Source organism: Sminthopsis crassicaudata, chromosome 4 (genome assembly GCF_048593235.1).
Source record: "Sminthopsis crassicaudata isolate SCR6 chromosome 4, ASM4859323v1, whole genome shotgun sequence".
Taxonomy (NCBI): domain Eukaryota; kingdom Metazoa; phylum Chordata; class Mammalia; order Dasyuromorphia; family Dasyuridae; genus Sminthopsis; species Sminthopsis crassicaudata.
Window position 1 is genome coordinate 73,051,452 of NC_133620.1, and position 23,475 is coordinate 73,074,926.

The window sequence follows — 23,475 nt, forward strand, 5'->3', positions numbered from 1 at the left end:
CACACAGTTAGTAAATAACAAACACAGAATTTGAACTCAGTTCTTTCAGTCTTCAAGCCTACACTCTATCCACTGCACTCTCTGGTTGTTTCAATTGTAACTTTATAGTACTTTGTAGACCTGGAAATGCTATTTAGATGCCAGTTGTTCATTAAAAGAAAGTGGTGAAGATTCCCTGAAGGTACCAAGAATAATTGTTGCCAGTAATAGCAGTATTTTTGGAGTAAACGTCTAGTCTCCCAACATGACCCAATATGAATAAGGTTCAGCATTCTCCTCTAGGTGGATGTTCTGGAGTATATGTTTTTTAGCAATCACATGAAACATCAGATGTCAAGCTCTTGAAAGATAGAATCTGTGTCATGTATATCTCTGCTAGAGTCTGGCGCAACAGATAGGGATTAAATAAATTCTTTTACCTGGAAGCATTTCATAATTCTCAGATGTGTATTTAGATTCAAATTTACCTGATTATCTGTCTTTTGCCTCCTTACTATGGTGCAACACTACAAGTAGACGGCTTTTTAAAAAAAATTTTAATTTTGCATGTCTTCTCTCTACTTCCCTCATTTTATACAAAAGCTTTTGCATAGTAGATGGTTAAATAGCGATTGTTGAATAATGGATGCAGGGATGAATCATTGTACAAGCACTGTGCTTTATACAAGCTTTTCATCTTAGGATCTCTTAGGACCTCTACAAAACTTAATAAACTTACTCAGTGATTCTTAATATTTCCAGCACCAAATAACTGGTTAAGTTGAATAGATTGTGTCGGCAAATGCAAACAAATACACACACACACACATGCACAAACAAAACTTCCACACTTAAATACATACACACAGTACATATATAAATGGAAATTTTAGTATACATACACGAGCAGCTAGATGGCATAGTGCTAGATAGAGTGCTGGGCTTGGACTCAGAAGACCCAAGTTCAAATGTGGTCTGAGACACTAACTGCATGAGCCTGGGCAAATCATTTAACAACACTAGATGGCAAAGTGAAAGGAAGTCTCATCTTCTTGAGTTCAAATCTTACTAGCTGTGTGACCATAGACTAGTCACTTAACCCTGCCTGCCTCTGTTTCCTCATCTCTAAAATGTGCTGGAGGAGAGAATGGCGAACCACTCTTATGTCTTTGCCAAGAAAATCCCAAATGAGGTCACTAAGAATCAGACATGACTGAAATAACTGAACAATAACAGATATAGGTAAATATATAAACATCATATAAATCATCAGATACAAAATTCTGGGTTAGCAATGAGCAATATGTTTTGAAATGGGAAACTTAGAATATTTATAGCAAAACTATGCATCCTGTAGACAAGAGAAGAGCCAATGAGACAATTCTTGCTCCCTCTACTATTTTCCATATAAACAAGCTCTGTTAGTAAGTGCTCCCATTAGTCAGCCAAATAAAGGCCTCTGGGATCATTTTTGGATGAGCAAAAATCTTGTTGGGAGAGCTCTTGCCATGTGAGTCTCTCCATGATGACACATTCAGCCATTGGATCTGTTTCTTCCAACAAGGCCAGGAATAGCATGAAGCCAAAGGGTGAAAGGCCAGAGTCACCAAAAAAAAAAAAAAAAAAAAAAAAAAAAAAAGCGTTTTTATGTTTGCTTTTACTGTATTGGTTAATCAGGGCATGACACACTCTCTCCTTCAATGAATATAGCAAAAACAAAAAATAGAAGAAAAACTAGAAAAGAGGATATACCACTCTTGGAGCATGGGCTTATGGAGTCACAGTCAAAACAAAATTCTTTTTCACTATTCTTAGTGTTATTTTGCCACCTGTCCTGATTTAGGATAGTTGACTCTTTTTAGTTGAGAGCTTTCACAAAATTTTCCAGGTTAAAATAACAGAGCTTATTTTTCCAAGGAGTTAAAAGGTTTTTGTTTTTGTTTTAAATAAATATTAACTTTCTGGTCATTACTCCTGTCCTAGTAAGATGTGTAGATGATGACTTAGAGATGGAAAATTACTTCAGAAGTGAGAAAATCAGATGCAGAAATTTAATTTCTTTTCTCTGCTCAAAATTCAAGTAAGTGTTATATAAGATATCTATTAAGAATTCATCCCTTGGGGCAGCTAGGTAGCATAGGGAATAGAGCACCAGCCCTGAAGTCAGGAGAATCTGAGTTCAAATGTGACCTCAGACACTTAACACATGGTAGCTGTGCAAGTCATTTAACCCCAATTGCCTCAGGAAAAAAAAATCAATCCTTTAATGATCAGAATGAATTATATTCTGGAAAATCATGTTAACTTTTTAAAAATAACTCTTTCTGACCTTTGGGTCATCTTAGCCCACAAAGTCAGTTTAATTTTCCTTCCTAATACGTAAATAAAATGCCAGCTATCAATGTGCATTAAACTGTGGGAATTCCAGGCTAGGATACTGAAATCAGGCTGGTATATAAGGCAACTGGCAGCCTGGAATGTTACATGGATTATGGGAAGATTGCTAGATCCAAAATGAGAAAACCTGATTTTAAATCTCAGTCCTGATGATTATTGTCTATGTGATATTGAACAAAACATTTGACCTCAATTTCTCATTTGTAAAATGACAGTGTTGAACTAAATGTCTTCCAGCCTAAATAACATATAATAATAGCTAATATTTATGTGGCATCATATTCCAGGCATGGTAATAGCCTTTTATAATTATTATTTCATTGATCTTCACAACAATGCTGGGGAGATAGATATTATTGTCCCTATTATATAGATGGGAAATTTTGACAAACAGGTTAAGTACATATCTGTTCAATTAGTGTCTAAAATCAGATTTGAACTGAGGTTTTCCTGATTTCTGGTCTAGTACTCTATCTATTGTACTAAATTTAGCTGCCCTTCAAAGCTAGCATTTATATAGTACCTACTATGTAACAGGCACTGTGTTATGTGCTTTACAAATATTTTCTCATATTTATCCTCACAATCCTCATGGGTATGAGCTATTATTATTCTCATTTTACAGTCAAGGGCCTAATTTCAAACATCTTGTTAAGTGTCTAAAGATGGAGTTAAACCCTAGTCTTCCTAATTCCAGACCCAGACCTCTATCCACTGAGGTACCCAAAATTTATAGTTTTATAATATTTTGCACCTCATTCCCTTTTCATAATAAATGAAAAAAAAGGAAATTTTCAAAAGCAAATCCCCAAATACTAATATATTCTCCTTTAGTATTCTTTTGTACTTTACAACATATGCTAATCTCTTTAAAACTCATCATTCCTAAATAAATACATGATGTCCCAAAAGTCTAAGGGCAATTGTAAGCTATTAAAATGTAAATCTATCCTGAGACTCATGGGTATTGTCATGCTTCCTGTATATTTGGTAGACAAGGCAGAAGGCCAAGTTCCCAGAAGCATAGAAAGGACATGAAGACCATCAGGATTATAGATTTACAGCTGGAAAGAATGTCAAAACTCATCTTCAATATGGTGCCATGGAAAGAATGTTACATTTGGAATCAGAAGACCTCAGTTCAAAATCCAATATTGCTACTTGCTACTATGGGTTTTTTTTTCCTACTAAATATTTATTTTTATCTTTATTTAAAGAAGTCATTTAACTTTTCTGGTTTTCAGTTTCCTCATTTGAAAAATTAGGGGTTGGGTCGAATGATCTTTAAAAGTTCTAAATCCAGGGATCTATCACTTTCCCCAACCTCTTCAATTTTCAATTGAGGAAACATTCAGAGACGCAAATTTACTAAAAAGTTATCAGTTTCCAACACAGAGCTTGTACATAATAAGCACCTTATAAATGAGCATTGACTTGTTGAATTAACTCATCCAACCTTTGTTTGAATTTTTACCACTTTCAGTGATGAGGAACTCACCACTTCTACAATGTCATGGGCAAGAGATATTTATTTAACTGAGCAGCTTTTTCTTTCTGAAAAAAACTTGCATATTTGTTTCACAATAAAAATGGGGGGAAAAGAGATGATCTTGCTAGATTACCATCTATGTTCCTCAAGGCATTGCCCAAGACAACTTACCTGAGGTGTGATTCCACACCAGAAATTAGAATAGAGGCTTCGAGATTCCAACATTGGGGCCACAATAGTCTTGTTTTCGGAGATCATCAGATTGAGGGTTTGTGGATTAGTCAAGAAATTGTCAACATCTATAAACTTAGAAGAGAAGGAAAAAGATGTGAAACAGTTTTCAATAGCAGATAAAAGAATATAGATATGATACTTAGAATATTGTTCCTCATACAAAGCTAGCTATTTCATGCTCTACTCTCCACAGAGTAGAGCAATGAGAAATTTTTGAAAAGCGTCCTAGTGTCTAAATACAAGACTCACAGAAGCAATTTCATATGATTAGCAATTTTATCCCATCTCTCAATTGAAGACTGGTTCCCACCTCATTTTTGCCAGACTTCAAGTAAAGTCTTAAAGTCCACTACTCAGCTGGGTTCAGAATAAATACTTTATTGTTATGGGTAGAATCTGTTTAAAAATAGCATTATATCTAATATTACTCAATGAGGTGATTATTAGATTAAAGTTTGTTTTTCTGATGTAGCAACAATATAATTTCTTATACTAAAGAAAATCTAGAAAACAGACACATTCAGAAGATTCTGGACATTTTCAAGGCAACTTATTTATCAAAAATACCAGTCAGTCAATAAATATTTATTAAACTTATTATGTGCTGAGCATTGTGCTATGAATTTTTCATATGCTATTTATGACAAGCATCATGGTGTAGTAATCAGAAAGCAAATGGAAAAAGCTGAATTTAGGTCCTGCTCCCATTACATATTACCTGTGTTACTTTAACTTTTTCAGAGTCTCAAGAAACTCTTAAAAACTGTAAGTTGTTATTCAGTGGACCAACCTGCATTGGTTGATAGAGCTTCCTCAACAGCTGTTTACAAATGTCAGATCAAATCACAGGGCCAATAAGAAATGTCTTTAAAGTTGCATGGCCATAATAAGATATCTATACAATTTAAAATATGCTTTTTTGAATTTTTATTTTCTTTTTCACTTAACAAGTATTTTTTCTTTTATCTCCTACTTCCTCACCCCTCAAACTGAAAAGAGAAGAAAAGTAAAGTTTTGTAATAAATATGAATGTTCAAAGAAAAGAAGTTCCCATAGTCACGCTGTCCCAAACCATGTGCTCTGCATCTTGATGCCATCATCTCTTTATAAAGAGATAGGTGATGTGGTTCATCATTAGAATCATGGTTGATTACTGCCCTGATCAGACTTCATCAAAGTTGTTTGTCTTTACAATGTTATTTTCCTGAATCTGCTCATTTTACATGCAACTTCCTAGGTTTCTCTGAAATCATCTCTTTTGTCATTTTTTATAGTACAACAATCAATATTCTATTATATTCACAATGCATAATTTGCTCAACTGTTCCTCAAACGATAGTCACTCCCTTAGTTTCTAGTTGACACTTCTAAAAGAGCTACTATAAATATTTTTTGTGTTTAAAAACTTATCCCTTTTTCTCTAATGTCTTTGGGGAAGGGTATGCATGCAATTTAGAGTTGTGATATAGGTCCACAGTACTTTCCAGAATGGCTGTACCAATTCACAATACATCTGCTTTCTCACAGCCCTATCAACACTTCTCATTTTTCATTTTTAAATCCTTTTTTGTCAGTCTGATAGGTGTGAAGTAAAGGCTCAAAGTTGCTTTAATTTGCATTTCTCTATTAGTAATTCAAGACATTTAAAATATGTCTGTTTATAATTTGGATTTCTTCTTTTGAAAACTGTTCTTATCCTTTGACCATATACAAATTGCAAAATGATTCATTCTTATAAATTTGCATTCTTATCAATTTGGTCAGATCTATTTATCTTGGAAAGGAGACCTTTATCAGAGAAACTTGCTACAAGCTTCCCTTTTTTTTTTTTTTTTGGCTAGTTAATTTCTAAATATTCTTAATAAAATGTGACATTTTCTACAAAACATGCTGGTGATTTGCATAGTGATGGGATGATGTAAAATATTAGATTTTTTGAGAGGAGGTGTGTGGAATAAATTGCATCCAGAGGGAAATAAAGCGTTCCTGGCTATAATAAGACATAATAGAATTCTCGGCACCAGAATCTTAATGACAACCAAGCTCAAACAAACAACAGACTGTCATTTTTGTTCCCTTCCTAAACACCCCCACTCCCCCCCAAAAAACCCCAACCAAACAAACAAAACTTCTGAATCTCCAAGTCATATAATAGAAGTAGGTCCACTGAAGCCTATAGAGAGCAGCCCTTTTCAGTTTTCACAGGGATAATCAGAAAAGTCTTTTCCTTGATTCATGGGAATAGCACAGATGTGCATACAGCTGTTTTACTCTTAGGCAACATCAGATGCATTGAAACCAAATACACTCTTGAGAGGACAAAGATGATGTCTACACATTCCAGTACTTTTCTGAGTTATTCTAAAAGACTCAAGGAACATAATGTTGGAACCAATTCAGAGATAATAATTTTCTTTTACAGCATAAAAAGTAGAAGAGATTGTGGGAACAAAGTGGAAGAGACTCGAATCTCTCCTTAAACATTTAGAGTGTTCATGTTCTTTGGGACAAAGGCAAAAATGGAACAGACTTTCACATTTATAACTATAGTAATGAAGTTTTAGACTGCATAGTAATCATTCTGTCTTGTGAGAATCAGAGAAACCTTTCTTCTAAAGAACTCAGAACTTTTTGGGCATTTTGCCTTATTCACAGCCTCACATAAGGACACCAATTTTTTTTTAGTGCCATTTCTCATGCTATAGGAAGGCATAATAGCATTGTGCAAAGGACCATTCTCTAACCAACTTAAATAGAGTTATTAGTGAGGCTAGCAGAAATCCTGATAGTAATTCCTATGCTATACTCTCTTTACTATCTCTTTACCTTGGTTAAAAATGTCAGAAAGAGAGCATAAATGGGAATAAAACTCTTTGCAACCCTCTTGAAAATAGTGGTAATCAATAAAAAGAAATCATGTTTAGAAAAATCAAAATAGGCAATGAGAAAACCAAAGAAAAGCTCTAATAAAATTGTTAAAATAGAAGTTTAGGAGAAACATGAAGGATAAATTCCCGGAGAAAGGCCTGAAGAAAAAAACATTAGAAATAATGCAAGGAAATCCCAAAAGGTGAATTCTGTTAAAGAAGAAAATCTTTTAAGGAAGCTTCAAGCTTATTAAAAGTTAATTCCTGGTAGAAATTAAAGAACACATGATTTTAACTAATAAATCTCAGATACAATTAAAGGACTACCTGAACACAACAAAGAAAACTGCGGAATTAAACAACTTAATTCAGTTTTAAAAGTCTCCAAGGGAGATTTTTTAAAATTCACACAAAAAAAGAAAATATCATAGAAACATTAGAAAAAAGAAAAGAAAAACAAATGCAGCAGAACGAAGAATGATAATGTGGTCAATGTGGAAGAATTTAATAATTGAACTGGAAAAATATTTGGAAACAATGTAGGGAATAATTACAGAGCTTGAAGACAGATGTAGGAGACCAAATTTTAGAAATAATAGTAACCTTAAATATAGCAAAAAAGGAAATAACTTAAGACATCACTTTTCAAGGAGTTAGTCAAGAAACTTCCAAGCATTCTCAAGAACAAATGATGCTCTATATATGAGAAGAATACAAAGAATTATAACAAGAATAAATTTAAAATTCAAATTCAGCCAGGCAGATTATCTTCAAATTTCAAAACCACAGTGATAAAGAAAAGCATCTTGAAGGAAGAAACTACAAATGAAAAAGTACCAAAATAGAACAGCCAGAAGAAGCTGAAATAAAGCTTGTGCCAACTAATCAATCCACAAGCACATATTAAGCTCCTACTATGTGCCAGGCACTTCCTTAGACTCTAGAGATGTAGAGGAAAAAATTCAAATGAGCCCTGCTCTCAAGAAACTTACATTGTAATAGAAAAGTCATCATGTACTAAATATATTCAGAATTTATATGCAGAATAAAGATTAAAGAAATATAGGATGTTTAAATATATGGTAGGGAATAATATGAGTAGTTGGAAGGGGAAAATAAGAAAGGTAGCATGAAGAAGGTGATATTTATATCTCATTGTAAAGGATGAAGGTTAGGAATTTTATGAGGCAGAAGTGAAGAATGAAAGCAACCTAAGCACACTAACAAGTATGAATTTCATTTTCAGAATTAGTTTCTAAGCATTCTGCTTGAGGGAAAGAGATTGACATTTCAAATTCAAAACAATTCCAAAGAATTCAAGGAGAAAAGGACTCAGGTGTAAATCTTTCCAAATTAGATCACAATTGAAATTCTAAGAGATACAAATTTCCAAACATTTAAATCATATAATCAAAAGGGTTTTTCAGATCCATAAAAAATAGTAGGAAAAAGAAACTATAATAGGATATATATACACATATATATGTATATATATATATATATATATATATATATATATATATATATATATATATATATATATATAACACAAGCGTTAAGAGAAACTTGCACATGAAATCACAGAAAACATAGTCATTGTGCCTAGTTTTGTTGAATAAATATAGTTATCAAAATAGTACAACGAAATAAGAAAACAATTTGCTTTCAACAACATAAAACAATTGCAAAAAAAGGAAGTCAATAACAAATTTAATGTTAAATATAAATGGACATCTTGTAAAGAGAAAAATATCATAAAATGTACTTGAAACTAGAATGACTCATGTTGTCTAATGGAAATATATTTAATGCAAAATATTTATGCATCTATGAATTTAAAGGTTGGTCAAAAAGATATCAAACAATAGTCAGGCTAAGGAAAGCTACAGTGAATGGGAACATAAATTTGAATACAAAGTAGAGCTAATTAAGATAAATATGATAAAAACAAAAATACACATGAATAATAAAATAAAAATAAATATCTAAGTGGTCAAGTTCATAAAATAAAATCTTACAGTTTCATAAGTAGGGAATATAAAATTATCAGTGACAAAGTTCACACTACATTATCAGAATATGATAAATGAGTTACTGATTTGAACAGTTTAATGAATAGCTTGATTCTTATAGATTTGTGGTGGAACATTATGGAAAAACTAATGATGATGATGATGATAACACATTCATGTACATCAATCTGATTTAATCCTCATCAACTCTCTGAGGTAGGTATTATTATTATGTGAATATTTATAAATAATGAGAGGAAATTTAAAATTTAAGAATATAAATGCTTTTTTTGTTGTTTTTGCGTAGGTGGTTCCTCATATCTCGAATCCTATCCTTTCCCATTCTTTATTAGAATTCCCAGATTCCTTGAAACAAGGCCTTTCTTGAGCACTATAGTTGTTAACTCTCTCTTTAAATGAGTCAGTCAATAAATATTTATTAAGCAGCTATTAATGTGCCAGGTCCTGTGCTAAGCATGTGGATGTTGCAATTATTTATCTATGTATGAGCCAAATCTTTCTGCATCCTTACATCTTTAAACTACAAGGATCTTACCTCCTTGAAAGTAAAAATTTTACTTTTAAATCCTTGTATCACCCTCTATATCTAGCATGAGACCTTACCCAAACCAGAAAATCTAATCTAAACAATTGCAATAGGCAAATTAAAAGTCTTCAATGCCTTTACTATATAAGGGAAAAGGAAGAATAAATGATTTGGAATTGTAGCTAAAAAACTCAGATAAGGAATGAAATTTTAAAAAACACAATTGAAATCAAAGCAGACTGGGGCAGCTAGGTGGTACAGTGTTTAGAGGACCAGCCTTGTAGTCAGGAGGACTTCAGTTCAAATGTGACCTCAGACACTTAACACTTCCTAACTGTGTGACCCTGGGCAAGTCACTTAACCCCAACTGCCTCAGCAAAAAATAAAAATAAAATTATTATTGAAATCAAAGCATATTAACAAAATAAAAAACAAGCTCAACCATAAAGTCCAACTATAATAACATAGCAAAGAAATAAACACCAATTAGGCAATATTTAACAAATGTATCAGAGGAGGGAAGAGAAAGGAAAAAGCAAGAAGTGGCTCACACTGGATTTCTTCATAAGATTTTCTGACAAGTAGTAGCTGAGGAAAGCCACTTGAATTAGGGTGTCAGCTAACTAGAAGACAAATGCACCTGGCCAAGCAGTGCAGGATAACAGAGTAAGGGCAGGAAATTCTGTGATAAAAGTTTTGTGGTTAAAATTAACAGCACAGATCTCACTGAGAAGCCCCAGTGAGAGATTCCTCAACATAAATGATAGGAAATTGGTGATGGCAGTTAATAGGGTGAGTTAGCAACAAGAGCTACAAGAAAATAAAGCATCGTATTGTCAGTTGATATGGTAGGCAAGAGGAATGCTGTACTGTTCTGAAGAATTTGTACTATGTTTTTCTTTCCAAAAGCAATGAAATTATCTGTGTTCAAAATGAAAGTTAATCTTTCCTCAAAGGGAGAAGGGTAAAACAACTATCTATTCTTCAGCTTACTTATTAAGGAAATGTTATTATTTATAATATGTCACAACAAATAAGAAATTTGTAAAATTTATAAATAAATTTATACATATATGCCCACATAATACATGATATAAGAGTATACATTATAATTATATAATAAACTATAATGTGGATTACATAAATATGATTTTTTTAAGGAGAATGAAGAGAAGGGTTTGGGGAAGGAAGTAAGAAATGATTCAGAAGCAAAACAAGTAATTATCCATTTATATTGCCAAATATGTGAATATATGATATATCGAGACATGCAATACTATATTGTATAGTATATAAACTTTATATACACTCTAGCCCCCAAAAGCATTAATGATGATACAAACATATACATCCATACATATTTCATAATGATCAGGTAGATTTGTATTATGAATGAACAGGCGATTCAAATTAAGGAAACTGTTCACATAATACATAAGTAAGAGAGAAAAAGCAAAAATTTATGATTAGCCAGACATAGTAGCACAAGCCTGCTCCAGGGCAATAGCAATTGGTGGATGGAATAATCTCAGGAATCTGAAATGCAGTTAGGCTAAAAGCTGATTGGACGTGTATGCAAAATCCCACACCAATACATTGTGTGGCTACCAATCTATGTAAGGAAGGAATAAGTGATTCAGGTAGGAAAGCAAGTGAAAACTTCTGGACTGATTGTGATTTGAATTGGTATTGGGATCATGAGTGGCCATTAAATTTCTAGCCTGGGAGAGATAGGGGAGACCAAGTCCCAGAATACAATATAATACATATAAATCATTTAATAGCTATAAGAGAATACTCACTTATAATTTTTTAAACTAGCAGGAATGGAAAGAATTTCTTTAATATGATTTTAAAAGCATATTTTCAAAACCAAGCATCTTCATTATAATTAATGGAAGAACATTAGGAGTATTCTTACCAGTTGCTGATACAAATATATGACAAATACCTTAGCAGACTGGAAATGTGATAGCTTAAAAAATTAATCACCTTCAGATGATAAGCTTTTCTAAAAAGCTGACTTTGTCCTCAAATGACAAATATGTTATCAAGCTCTTTCTGAAAACTTCTCCAGCATGCTTTGATTTTCTAGAATTTATTCTATATTTAAAGCTTTTGAAAACACTGGGTCATCTGTCTCTATATTCAACAATAAATTCTAATTATGCCAGTGTAATTAAAAATCTGTGTATGTAAAAAATATATATTCACTTGAGATGTGGAAGAAGGACAATTTTTTAAATTAAATAGCAAATGGAAGAAATGACAGAAGATGAAGTAGATAGATGCAATCACATAAAAATATTCTGGGAGATGAAAACTAACAGACTTATTTTTATCTGTCTATCTATCTATCTATCTGTTTTTTGTTGGGTTAAATGACTTAACCAGGGTCACACAGTTAGGAAGTGTTAAGTGTCTGAGGTCATATTTGAACTCAGCTCCTTCTGACTTCAGAACTGGTGCTCTATCCACTCACCACCTAGATGCCACCTAGCTTTCTCCTAACAGACTTATTTTTAAAGAAAAAAAGCAATAAATTGAATTGTTTTGCAATTAGTCTGATTAGAAGCTTTATCAATAAATCAGACAAAGATCTAGAGTCTTTAAGGAGTTGAAATTTTTTAAAGTATCAAGAAATGTAAAATAGATATATAGATATGAACAGAAAATTTTATCAGCTTAAAATAAAGAAAAGAAGAGGGACAGTTTCAGATTTATGGTATTGGAGAAATAAAGATTGGGGGAGATCACAAGAAGACAAAACATACTCTTTTATTCTATAAAATAAAAAAGCTTTCATTAAAAACAAAGTCAGTATAAAAAATGCTTACTTCAAATATCTTTGATAAAGGTCTTATAAGTTTCTATCAATTTCCTAAACATCTTAGATAATTAATAGAATCATAATCAATACATAATTGATCAGAAGATTCTGTGGAGTTAAGTCATTTTTAGTTATGCCCGATTCTTCATGACCCATATTTGGAGTTCTCTTGGAGATACTGGAGTGATATGTCATTTTTTTCTCCAGCTCCAGAACTGAGGCAAACAGGGTCAAATGACTTGGTCAGGGCTACATAGCTAATAAATGTTTGAGTCTGATTTGAATTCATTCCAGGCCTGGTGCTCTATCCACATAGCATAAATGATCAGATAATATGAATGAACAGTTTTTAGAAGAAATGAAATGAGAAGGGGTGAGGATGGAATCATAAAGCACTGCAAATCATTAATAATTAGAGAACGACAAATTGAAATTTTTCAAAATTAAAATTTTCAGATTTTTACCATATCCCCTTCAAATCGATTAAGACAAAAATAACCACTTTTAGTCCCCTGATAGACTAATAGTGGTGGTAATGTTCTAACAATTCTGGAAAATAATTTGGAGCAATGTTCAAACAGTAATTAAACTATTCATACTTCCAGCAATATCACTGTTGGGCATTAATTCTAAGGAAGTTAAAAGATCGTAAAATATGCATTCCTGCACCTTTTACTTTAGTAAAAAACAGGAGAAAAATTTGTTATTCATTCATTGAGGAATGGCTCAATAAATTAAGAGATGTTATTATACCAGAAGAGAAATGATGAATAAGAAGAATTAAGACTAAGTAGAGTCTTAGAACCAAGTAGAACCAAGGGAACAAAATATACAATGACTCAAATAATATGATGAAAAACATTAGAACTCAGATGAACTCAATGATCAACCTTGATTCCAGAGTTCTGAAAATCATTGGATCAGTCACTACTGCATGGCCGTACAAAAAATAGAGTGCTGGGCCTGAAACCAGTAAGATTCAAGTTAGAGTCCATGATCTAAAGCCCTTTCTATTTCTAAATTTATGAACCTGCGAAGCTATGAGATTAAAGACAAGAGACCTGTTTTGATTTCAGTGCAACAACTGTTAGACAATTGCTTTGGATATGCTCAAGAAATCAAAACATCTGCTTTTACCAGGATGTAGTCTGACCATTTTTCCCTCGCAGTTCGCAGGGCAGCCTGCCGGAGCTTCATAACATGTGTAAACCGGGAGCCTGGCCAGTGCTTTGGTCCAATTTCATCAGAGTAAGACCTAAGAAAGAAGGAAGGATGATTGTATTTCTGCATTGTTTCAACTTCTGGGACAGCTGCTCAAAACACTCATCTATATTCTCCTCCATTTTAATGAAAGAAGTAAAGGAAAGGTTAGGATACAATCACCTCAAGTAACCCCCAAACATCTGGACATAGAGAAAGGTTCCCAGAGGAGACAAAGCCTATTCCCATTCGCCAATTTCTGCACAAGTCTCAGCAGAAACTTTAGATGAAGTGATATTATGGATCAGAACAAGTAGATTTTGTCCCTTTTTGGTTCCATCAACTGCTCGCAGCTGTGTCTTTGAGCTGTCAGACCTTGTAAGAAACACAATTCAACTGTTACAGCTTTTAAATTATTCTGCAGATTTTTTGTTTGAGGGGCTATTGCTGTGAGGGAAATTTGATTCAGGGGATCCCACTTTCCTAAACTGGTCACCAATGCAAATTCTTGTGGAGATACTGTCACCATAATTCTCTCTTTTCTGCCTTGTAGAATTTACTCTGGTTACAAACTTAGTTCTGGTTAATCCTATTTTCTATTGACTCAATTTCTTAAGGGAAAAAAGGTAAAAAGAGCAGCAGAATGAAATACAAACAAAAACAGGGCTAGTGTTTCATCAATGGAGTCATCATCCATATTTCCCACCATATTTTTCACTCCAATTGCTCATACAATACTATGGAATAAACTGATTTAATCTTAGTTCCAAGAATCATATTGAGTTCTTTCATCAATTTTTTTTTTTTAATTTTTGCCATGAAGGTTGGTGTATATCAATGCTGCAATCAATGCTCTTTTTCTTGATCTTATTTTTGAATATTATGAAATGACCTTAATGATGTTTCCAGGTGGCATGAAATGAAGTCCTGGGTACGCTATATAATCAGCCTATTGTTGTCCTTTGTTCTTGAACAGAACCATGGCTTCAGGGAGAAGATGCCATGACATATAAGTGAATTGGATTTGTCAGGATGGACTGTACAAAATCACTAGCCTCGGTGACCTTCTACTGTCATTTGGGTCCAGTGGCAAGATCAGGATGACTGAAAGTGACCTTGGCTGCAGGTTTTTTAAAGGTTTCAGTCTGCCTGGGGCAACAACATTCAGTGATTAAGGCTGGGTAGGAACTGAGGCAGAGAATAAACCTCTTTTATCTAGTCCAAAGAAAACCCAATCTAGAAGGAAAAGATCTTCCATTTCTAAGGAAATATGAGGAAGTATGCGAAGCCCTGGACTTGGCACTAGGAAAGCCTCTGTTGGAATGTTTCTTCATTCACTTAGACACTTACCCTGTCTGAGAATCTGAATATTCTTATTTATAAAATGCACAAAATAATACTTGAATTGCCTATCTCATAGAGTTGATGTGAGGCTCAAATGGATACTCAAATGGTAAAGTTCAAATGTTCTTCCACTCTTGTCACCAAAGAGAAAAATTTGAAAATTTCTATCAGATCTATCCAATTAATATCTTTGCTCTACAGATTTATTTAATCTGAATTAACTGTATTTCTTGCCAATCTCTCAGTAGAATCTTGTTAGGGGATACTTATCTTGATGTTCTCCCTTCCTCTTCCTCCTCCTCAATTTTTTTTTTTGCAAATGTTATTATAGTATAAAGCCTATACCTACCATGTCTCTTTTATTTCATTGCTGTCTAAGTAACTTTTTCTTGTCCCTTCTTCCTTATCTCACAACTTCTTTTTTTTGAATCAACAAATTGTTTAAAGAGATTGGATTGCAACTGATGTAGTTGCATCCTGAACTTTCTCATCTTTTCCTTTCTTCTAATTTGATGTTTAATTTAATCTGGAAAATAAATTACTTAAATGCAAACCAATTTGAAGGAGGTAGAGGAAGTCTTTCAATCCCAGAAAATGCCCTACAAATACAATTCCATTAAAATGAACTGCATATGGCAGCTAGATGGCCCAGTGGATAGAACAGTGGTTCTGGCTTCAGGAGGACCTGCATTCAAATCTAACCTTAGACACTTAAAACTTACTGACTGTGTGATTCTGGACAGTCACATAAGATTGTTTCAATGAAAAAAAAACTGGACTCACACACTTTTCCATTTTATTTGAATTTTTCTCTTAATAGAATTTTGTTCTTAAATTTTGCTTGGCATGAGCTTTATGCTGGATCTTGAATGACTTTTTTCTTCATTACATAGAAATTTCCATTACATTAGAATATGTCATAATAGCTTTGATTTCTTCATCTTAAAACTGCTTGTCATATCTAAAAATAATTTATTTATTAGGGAATGACTTTAAAAGTTTATTCAGTTTCTTATATGCTTAAGAAATGAGGTGTTTATGTGAGCATTGTTTTTTTGTTTTGTTTTGTTTTGTTTTGTTTTGTTTTGTTTTGTTTTGTTTTGTTTTGTTTCTCTTCCCAGATTATTTTTACCTTTTGAATACAATCCATCTGGGAGAGGGGGTGGAGGGAAGGAGGGGAAAAACTTGGAACAGAAGGGAGTACAAGGGATAATGTTGTAAAAAAAATTACTTATGCATATGTACTGTCAAAGAAAATGTTATAATTATAAAAATTAATAAAAAATTAAAAAAAGAAAGAAATGAGGTGTTTATCAGAGAAAACTTGCTGTAAAATTCTCTTTCCCCACTGTAAATTTTCTGCTTTTCTTTTAATCCTGACTGCCTTGGTTTTCTTTGTGCAAAAACCTTTAATTTAATGTAACAGAAATTATCCATTTATAATGCTCTCTAATCTTGCTTGGAATTCACTATATTCCTAAAACCAGTCTTTCTTAAGTTAAAATTTGGCTGGCATTGGGGATGTCAAACAATAATTAGTAGGTTTTAAAATTTTTAAAATATATTCATGCATGGTATTAAACTAGCAAAGTTAAGAGTTTTATATTGAGGAAGCTACAAAATAAATGTCTATTGGAGCTTACAATATATTTTGAAAGACATTTGTGGAGAATGGGGGACAATCAGTGATTTGTCATGGTTACTCACTGAGGATCATCCATAGGTCTCCATTCCACATAGTGGTATAATTTCTGAACATTCTTCAGCCACTCTCTGAGGATCTCTGTAGTGTTGTCAACGTTGTGATCTGTAGCTGCCCTGAGGGAGGCATAATATAGTCTAGTTATATCCATAGGACCAAATAGAAGGAAAAAGAAAATACAAAAGTCCTCAAACTTCCTGAAAGAAGAATAATTTCTTTAAGATCATTAAAAAGGCCCATATGTAAATGAACATGTTATTGCACTAGACCCCTCAAAAAGCAAAAGTTTTAATTGAATTAAACCAGTCAAGTTTTGTGAATCACAGTTTTCCCATTCCTTGCTCTACACATTTTAACAATACATTAATATCAGCTTCAGCTATTCAAGTTCAACTAGGACTCTGTTTCACTTTTTTTCCCCTTGAGCAAGATTCCCAAGTTGCAAACACAAATAATGAGCAAGTTAAAGCCATCAGAAAAGAGAAGATTTGAAAGGAAAATGAGAGCTGTCTCCAAGAATCTGAAGAGCTGACAAGTCTTTGGTCCTAGATAGAACTAGGATTGTGTCAGTTAATAAGAAATAGATTGAGATTTAGGAGGTAACAGAATCTCCTTCACTAGAAGTCTTCAAGACTTTAAGTGAAAGTTGGATCTTCTTTTGCTGTGGATACTGTACAGAGACTGGACTGGACTGGATCGTCTCTGGGATTCTAGGATCCTCTAAGATTTCATGCTGACATTTTAGTGACAATAATGTTGAAGTGACAAATACAACATAGCAAAACTTATGAGCAAAGAGTTAAACTTTAGTCAAGACTTATTCTAAAAGGTTCCCATATCTTTTCAACATTGGGAATGAGACGCAAGATTTATCTTTAACAATTAATGGAACAGCTTCTTGCTGCTTCCAAGAGGAAGAAGAGCACCATGGGGTACTAGTGGAAGAGACTTAGAGTGGTGTATAATCAGCCTTGCAGATGGTTACACTGAAACATATTTGTTAATTGCCTGTAGAATCATAGAACAATAGACCTTTTAGAGCTGGAAGAAACTGTAGTGATTTATCTCTTCTAGTCTCATTTTTAGAAAAAAGGAAAGGAAGACCCAGACAGAATAAAAGATTTGCTCAACTTAGAACTGATAGTAACAAGTTAGTTCAGGTTGACACTGAACTATTAACAATTCATTGATTATAGTCAGAAATTCTATCACAATCATATACTATAATTATAACAACAATTCACTACTTGATGGGCATCACCCCATTTTCTAATTCTTTGCTGCCACAAAAAGAGCTGCTATAAATATTTTGTATAAAAAGATGTTTCCCTTTTCTTTGATCTCTGACAGACCTAGTTGTGGTATTTCTGGGTCAAAACTATGCACAATTTTATAGCGCTTTGGGCATAGTTCCAAATTGCTCTCCCAAATAGCTGACTCAGTTCACAAGTCCACTAACAGGTATTTTCTCTTGCTTCCCTAATTTACTTTTGTCTAAATTGTTAAGGACCATGCCTAAGTGAAGGGACAAGTCAATTCTCTTAGAGCCTCCGAAGCTGTGAATCATATTACTTGACAGTATTGCTAAGCAACCTTTACTAACACAGATGTTCCTTGTGGATTGGGAATGAAATAAATTGGAGGCAAGAGGGAAGAGGAAAGAGGTCAGAGAACGCAACTGTTTCTCAGTCAGGAAGTCAGAGAATGGAACTGCCTCAGTCTCCTCTAGCATCATCATCCTCTCATGTGAAGAGATCCATTCTGCAGGTCTGAGTTAGATTTCCAGATACTAGCAGATGGCTCCCATATCACAACACTAAATCACTTATCTATTTTGACCTTGTCTTGCTATATGGGTGTAAGATGTTGATCTATGTCTAGTTTCTTCCAAACTGCTTTCTAGTTTCCACAGCAATTTCTGGCAAATAGTGAGTTCTTATCCCCAAAACTTAGATCTTTGGGATTATCAGATTCTAGGTCTTATGGTTATTTACTACTGTGTTATGGATCTAATCTATTCCACAGAGCTATAACTCTTTCCTTACCAGTACTAGAATCTTTTTGATGATTACTTCTTTGTAAGATAGATTGAAATCTGATATTGGTAGGCCACATTCCTTCACTTTTTCTTTCCTTCATTAATTTGATAATCTTTTGTTCTTCCAGATAAATTTTTAAAATAATTTTTTCTAGTTCTATAAAATAATTCTTTATTAGTTTGATTGGTATGGAACTGAAAAAATAAGTTAAGTTAGGTAGAATTGTCATTTATATTATATTACGCTCAACCTACCAATGAGTAATTACTATTTCTCTAGTTATTTAGATCTGTCTTTGTGTGAAAAGTATTTTATAATTCTGTTCACATAGTTCTTGGGCTTGATTTGGTAAGTATACTCCCAAGTATTTTAAATTGCTGTCAGCTATTTTTTTAAAAATATATTTATTATTATCATTTTATATTTATCAATTGGTACATTATATTTTTGAGTTTTTAGTTTTTTATTTTAATAGTTTTTATTTACTAGATATATGCATGGGTAATTTTACAACATTGACAATTGCCAAACCCTTTGTTCTAATTTTTCCCCTCTTTCCCTCCCCCAGATGTCAGGTTGACCAATACAGGTTTACTCTGTTAAAGTATAAATTCAATACAATATATGTATACATGATCAAACAGTTGTTTTGCTGAACAAAATGAATCAGACTTTGAAATAGTGAACAATTAGCCTGTGAAGGAAATCCAAAATGCAGGCAGACAAAATTAGAGGGACTGGGAATTCTATGTAGTGGTTCATAATCATCTCCAGAGTTCTTTCGCTGGGTGTAGCTGGTTCAGTTCATTACTGCTCTATTAGAACTGATTTGGTTCATCTCATTGTTGAATAGGGCCACATCCATCAGAATTGATCATCATATAGTATTGTTGTTGAAGTATACAATGATCTCCTGGTCTTGCTCATTTCACTCAGCATCAGTTCATGTAAATCTTTTCAGGCTTTTCTGAAATCATCGTATTGGACATTTCTTACAGAAAAATAATATTCCATAATGTTTATATACCACAATTTATCAAGCCATTCTCCATTTGATGGGCATCCACGTAGTTTCCAGTTTCTGGCCACTACAAAGAAGGTTGCCAGAAACATTCTTGCACATTTGGGTTCCTTTCCCTTCTTTAAGATCTCTTTGGGATATAAACCCAATAGTAACACTGCTGGGTCAAAGGGTATGCTCAGTTTGATAACTTTTTGAGCATAGTTCCAAATTGTGGGTGTATTCACAATTCCACCAACAATGTATCAGTGTCCCTGTTTTCCCACATCCCCTCCAACATTCTGCATTATCTTTCCCTGTCATTCTAGACAATCTGACAGGTGTGTAGTAGTATCTCAGAGTTGTCTTAATTTGCATTTCTCTGATTAATAATGACTTGGAGCATTTTTTTCCATATGACTAGAAATAGTTTCAATTTCTTCATCTGAGAATTGATTGTTTATATCCTTTGACCATTTATCAATTGGAGATTGGCTTGATTTCTTATAAGTTAAAGTCAATTCTCACTGTCAGTTATTTTATATGGGATTTCTCTTTTCATTTTTCATAATTTATGTGGGATTACATTATCTCCTGAAATTTTTGCTGAAGTTCTTAATTTTTTCAACTAGATTTTTAGTTGATTCACTAGAGTTCTCTCAGTATCATATCATTTGTAAATAGTGAAGGTTTTGTTTTCCCATTGCCTATTTTTATTTAACTTCTATTTCCTGGCTTATTGCTAGCATTTCTAATACAATATTGTATAATAGTGATGATATAATGGACCTTTTTGCTTCACTCCTGATCTAGTTGGCTAGACTTACTTTATCTCCTTTACAGATAATTCTTGCTATTGGTTTGAGATAGACACTACTTATAATTTTAAGAAAGGTCCATTTATTCCTATCTTTTCTCATCTATTTTATTTAGAAAGTTTTACTGTCTTATAATCAGTCAAAATAACTTCAAATAATTGCTTTAATTTCATCTTCCTTAATGATGCATTTATTCTTTCTATTTTTGATAATGATAATTTGGTTTTCTTCTTCCTTGTTAAAAACCAAATGATTTAATCCTTTTTATTGGTTCCCCCCATAAAATCAGCTTTTCATTTTCTTTATTAGTTCAGTGATTTTTTTTATTTTTCATAATAAACTTTCAGTTTTATTAATCTCTATCTCTCTCTCTTTTTTTTAGGATTTCCATTTTAGTGTTTATCTGGGGACTCAAAATTTGTTCTTTTTCCAGTTTTATTTTTGTTCCATGTCCAATTCACCCATCTGCTCATTCTCTCTTTTACTGATATAAGCATTTAGAGATAAAAAATTCCTTAAGTACTGCTTTGACTTTATCCCACAGATTTTGTCATGTTGTCTCATTATTATTATTCTCTTAATTGAAATTATTGGTCACTTGTATAATTTGTTCTTTGACCCATCCATTCTTTAAGATTAAATTATTTAGTTTCAAATTAATTTTTAATGTGTGCTTCCATGACCCTTATTAAATGTAATTTTCATGTATCATGTTTGAAGATGGTGAATTTAATATTTTTTCTTTTCTGCATTTGTTTGTGAGGTTTTTATGCCTTTATACATGGTCAATTTTTGTAAAAGCACCATATACAGCTAAAAAAAGGTATATTGCTATCTATTCTCATTCATTTTCCCCCAGAGGTCTGTCATATTTAACTTTTCTAAGATTCTAATCATCTTAACTTACTTTAAGTTTATTTTATTGTTAGATTTATCTAGTTCTTAGAGAAGTTAAGGTCCCCTAGTAGCAAAGTTTTATTGTTTATTTCTTTTATTTCTTTACTATTTCCTTTAAGAATTTGAATGCTATGATTTTTGGTGAATATTGATATTACTTCATTGTCTGTGGTATTCTCCAACAAAATGTGATTTTTTGCTTATCTCCTTTAGTTAAGTCTCTTTTTGCTTTTGCTTTGTCTTAGATCATGATTTCTATTATCTGCCTTTTTTTTTTAAACTTCAGTTGAAGCACAATAGATTCTGCTCCATCTCCTTATTTCAACTGTCTCTTTGTTTCAAGTGTGTTTCATGTAAACAAGATTCTAGCTCCTAATCCATTCTGCAATCCACTTCCATTTTAAGGGTGAATTTATTCCATGATTACTAATTATGCATTTTCCCTCATCCTATTTTTCTTCTGTTTATCTTTTCCTTTTTTTGTTCTCTCTTATCTGTTTTGCTTCTGACCATTGTCCTCCTTTATCCATCCTTCCTTTTATTGCCTCCCCCTTTCTCTTAACCCTTGTTCACTCTGATTTTCCTGTGGTAAAATAGATTTCTATATCCAATTGAGTGTTGAACAAATTTAGGTGAGAATGAGGCTTAAGTGTTGCATTCCCCTTCTGTTTTCCCCTTTACTATAAAAGTTCTACCATGCATTCTTTTTTTTGTGAGATAATTTTCCTCATTGTTTCTCTGCCTTTTCCCTTTTTCCAGTGCACCTCCCCCTTTTTGCCTGTCTCTCTCTCTCTCTGTATATATATATATATATATATATATATATTTATTTATTTATATACATATATGTTGTAAAATTAGTTATGCAAATATCTGGTAAATAAAAACTATTAATTTAAAAAAAGAACTGACTAAATCATTTTGATTTTTATAAATTCAAAAATTAAAAATTAAAGATACATGAAGAATGCAAACAACTCATTCCTGAATCTTCTGTCCATGGAGAATCTTTCCTTTTAAAAATCATTTTATTTTCAATTCACAGGACAAAACAAGCATTTCCAATACACAGTATAATAACAAAAAGATGATTGAACATCAAACTGTAAATCTATACATACAACTCACAATTTCTTCTATACAAAGTCATCATGTAAATTCCATTTTTTCCCTTCCTCTCACCCTACCTTAGAGATAACTACCATTAGACACAAATAGGTATGTGTACATATATGTATGTATGTGTATGTGTGTGTAAAAATAAAACACATGTAAATTATTCTTATATACTTCTATTTATCAGTATTTCCCTGGATATGTCTGTCTTCATGTGTCTTTAATTTTTAATTTTTGAATTTATAAAAATCAAAATGATTTAGTCACTTCTTTTTTTTTTATTAATAGTTTTTATTTACCAGAAATTTGCATGGCTAATTTTACAACATTGACAGTTGCCAAACCTTTTGTTCCCTCCCCCCCCCCCCAGATGGCAGGTCGACCAATACATGTTAAATATGTTGGAGTATAAATTAAACACCATATATGTATACATGACCAAACAGTTGTTTTGCTGAACAAAAAGAATTGGACTTTGAAATAGTGTACAATTAGCCTGTGAAGGAAATAAAAAATGCAGGTGGACAAAAATAGAGGGATTGGGAATTCTATGTAGTGATTCATAATCATTTCCTAGAGTTCTTTTGCTGGGTGTAGCTGGTTCAGTTCATTACTGCTCTATTGGAACTGATTTGTTTCATCTCATTGCTGAAGATGGCCACGTCCATCAGAACTGATCATCATACAGTATTGTTGTTGAAGTATATAATGATCTCCTGGTCCTGCTCATTTCACTCAGCATCAGTTCATGTAAGTCTCTCCAGGCCTTTCTGACATCATCCTGCTGGTCATTTCTTACAGAGCAATAATATTCCATAATATTCTCTATACCACAATTTATTCAGCCATTCTCCAATTGATGGGCATCCACTTAGTTTCCAGTTTCTGTGCACTACAAAGAGGGCTGCCACAAACCTTCTTGCACATACAGGTCCCTTTCCCTTCTTTAAGATCTCTTTGGGATATAAGCCCAGTAGTAGCACTGCTGGATCAAAGGGTATGCT

The 23,475-nt window shown here is 32.9% G+C and overlaps 1 protein-coding gene across 1 annotated transcript in view; it reads right to left on the reverse strand.

Annotated features, from left to right (window-relative positions):
- The window catches only part of COLGALT2 (collagen beta(1-O)galactosyltransferase 2), a 133,496-nt gene that overhangs the window by 35,079 nt on the left and 74,942 nt on the right, over positions 1-23,475 (reverse strand). Inside the window, exons 2-4 of the mRNA XM_074308568.1 lie at positions 16,607-16,717; positions 13,493-13,610; positions 4,037-4,171 (exon numbers count right to left, since the gene is read on the reverse strand). Coding sequence (XP_074164669.1) covers positions 4,037-4,171; positions 13,493-13,610; positions 16,607-16,717 — 364 coding nt within the window. The remainder of the gene's footprint in view (positions 1-4,036; positions 4,172-13,492; positions 13,611-16,606; positions 16,718-23,475) is intronic.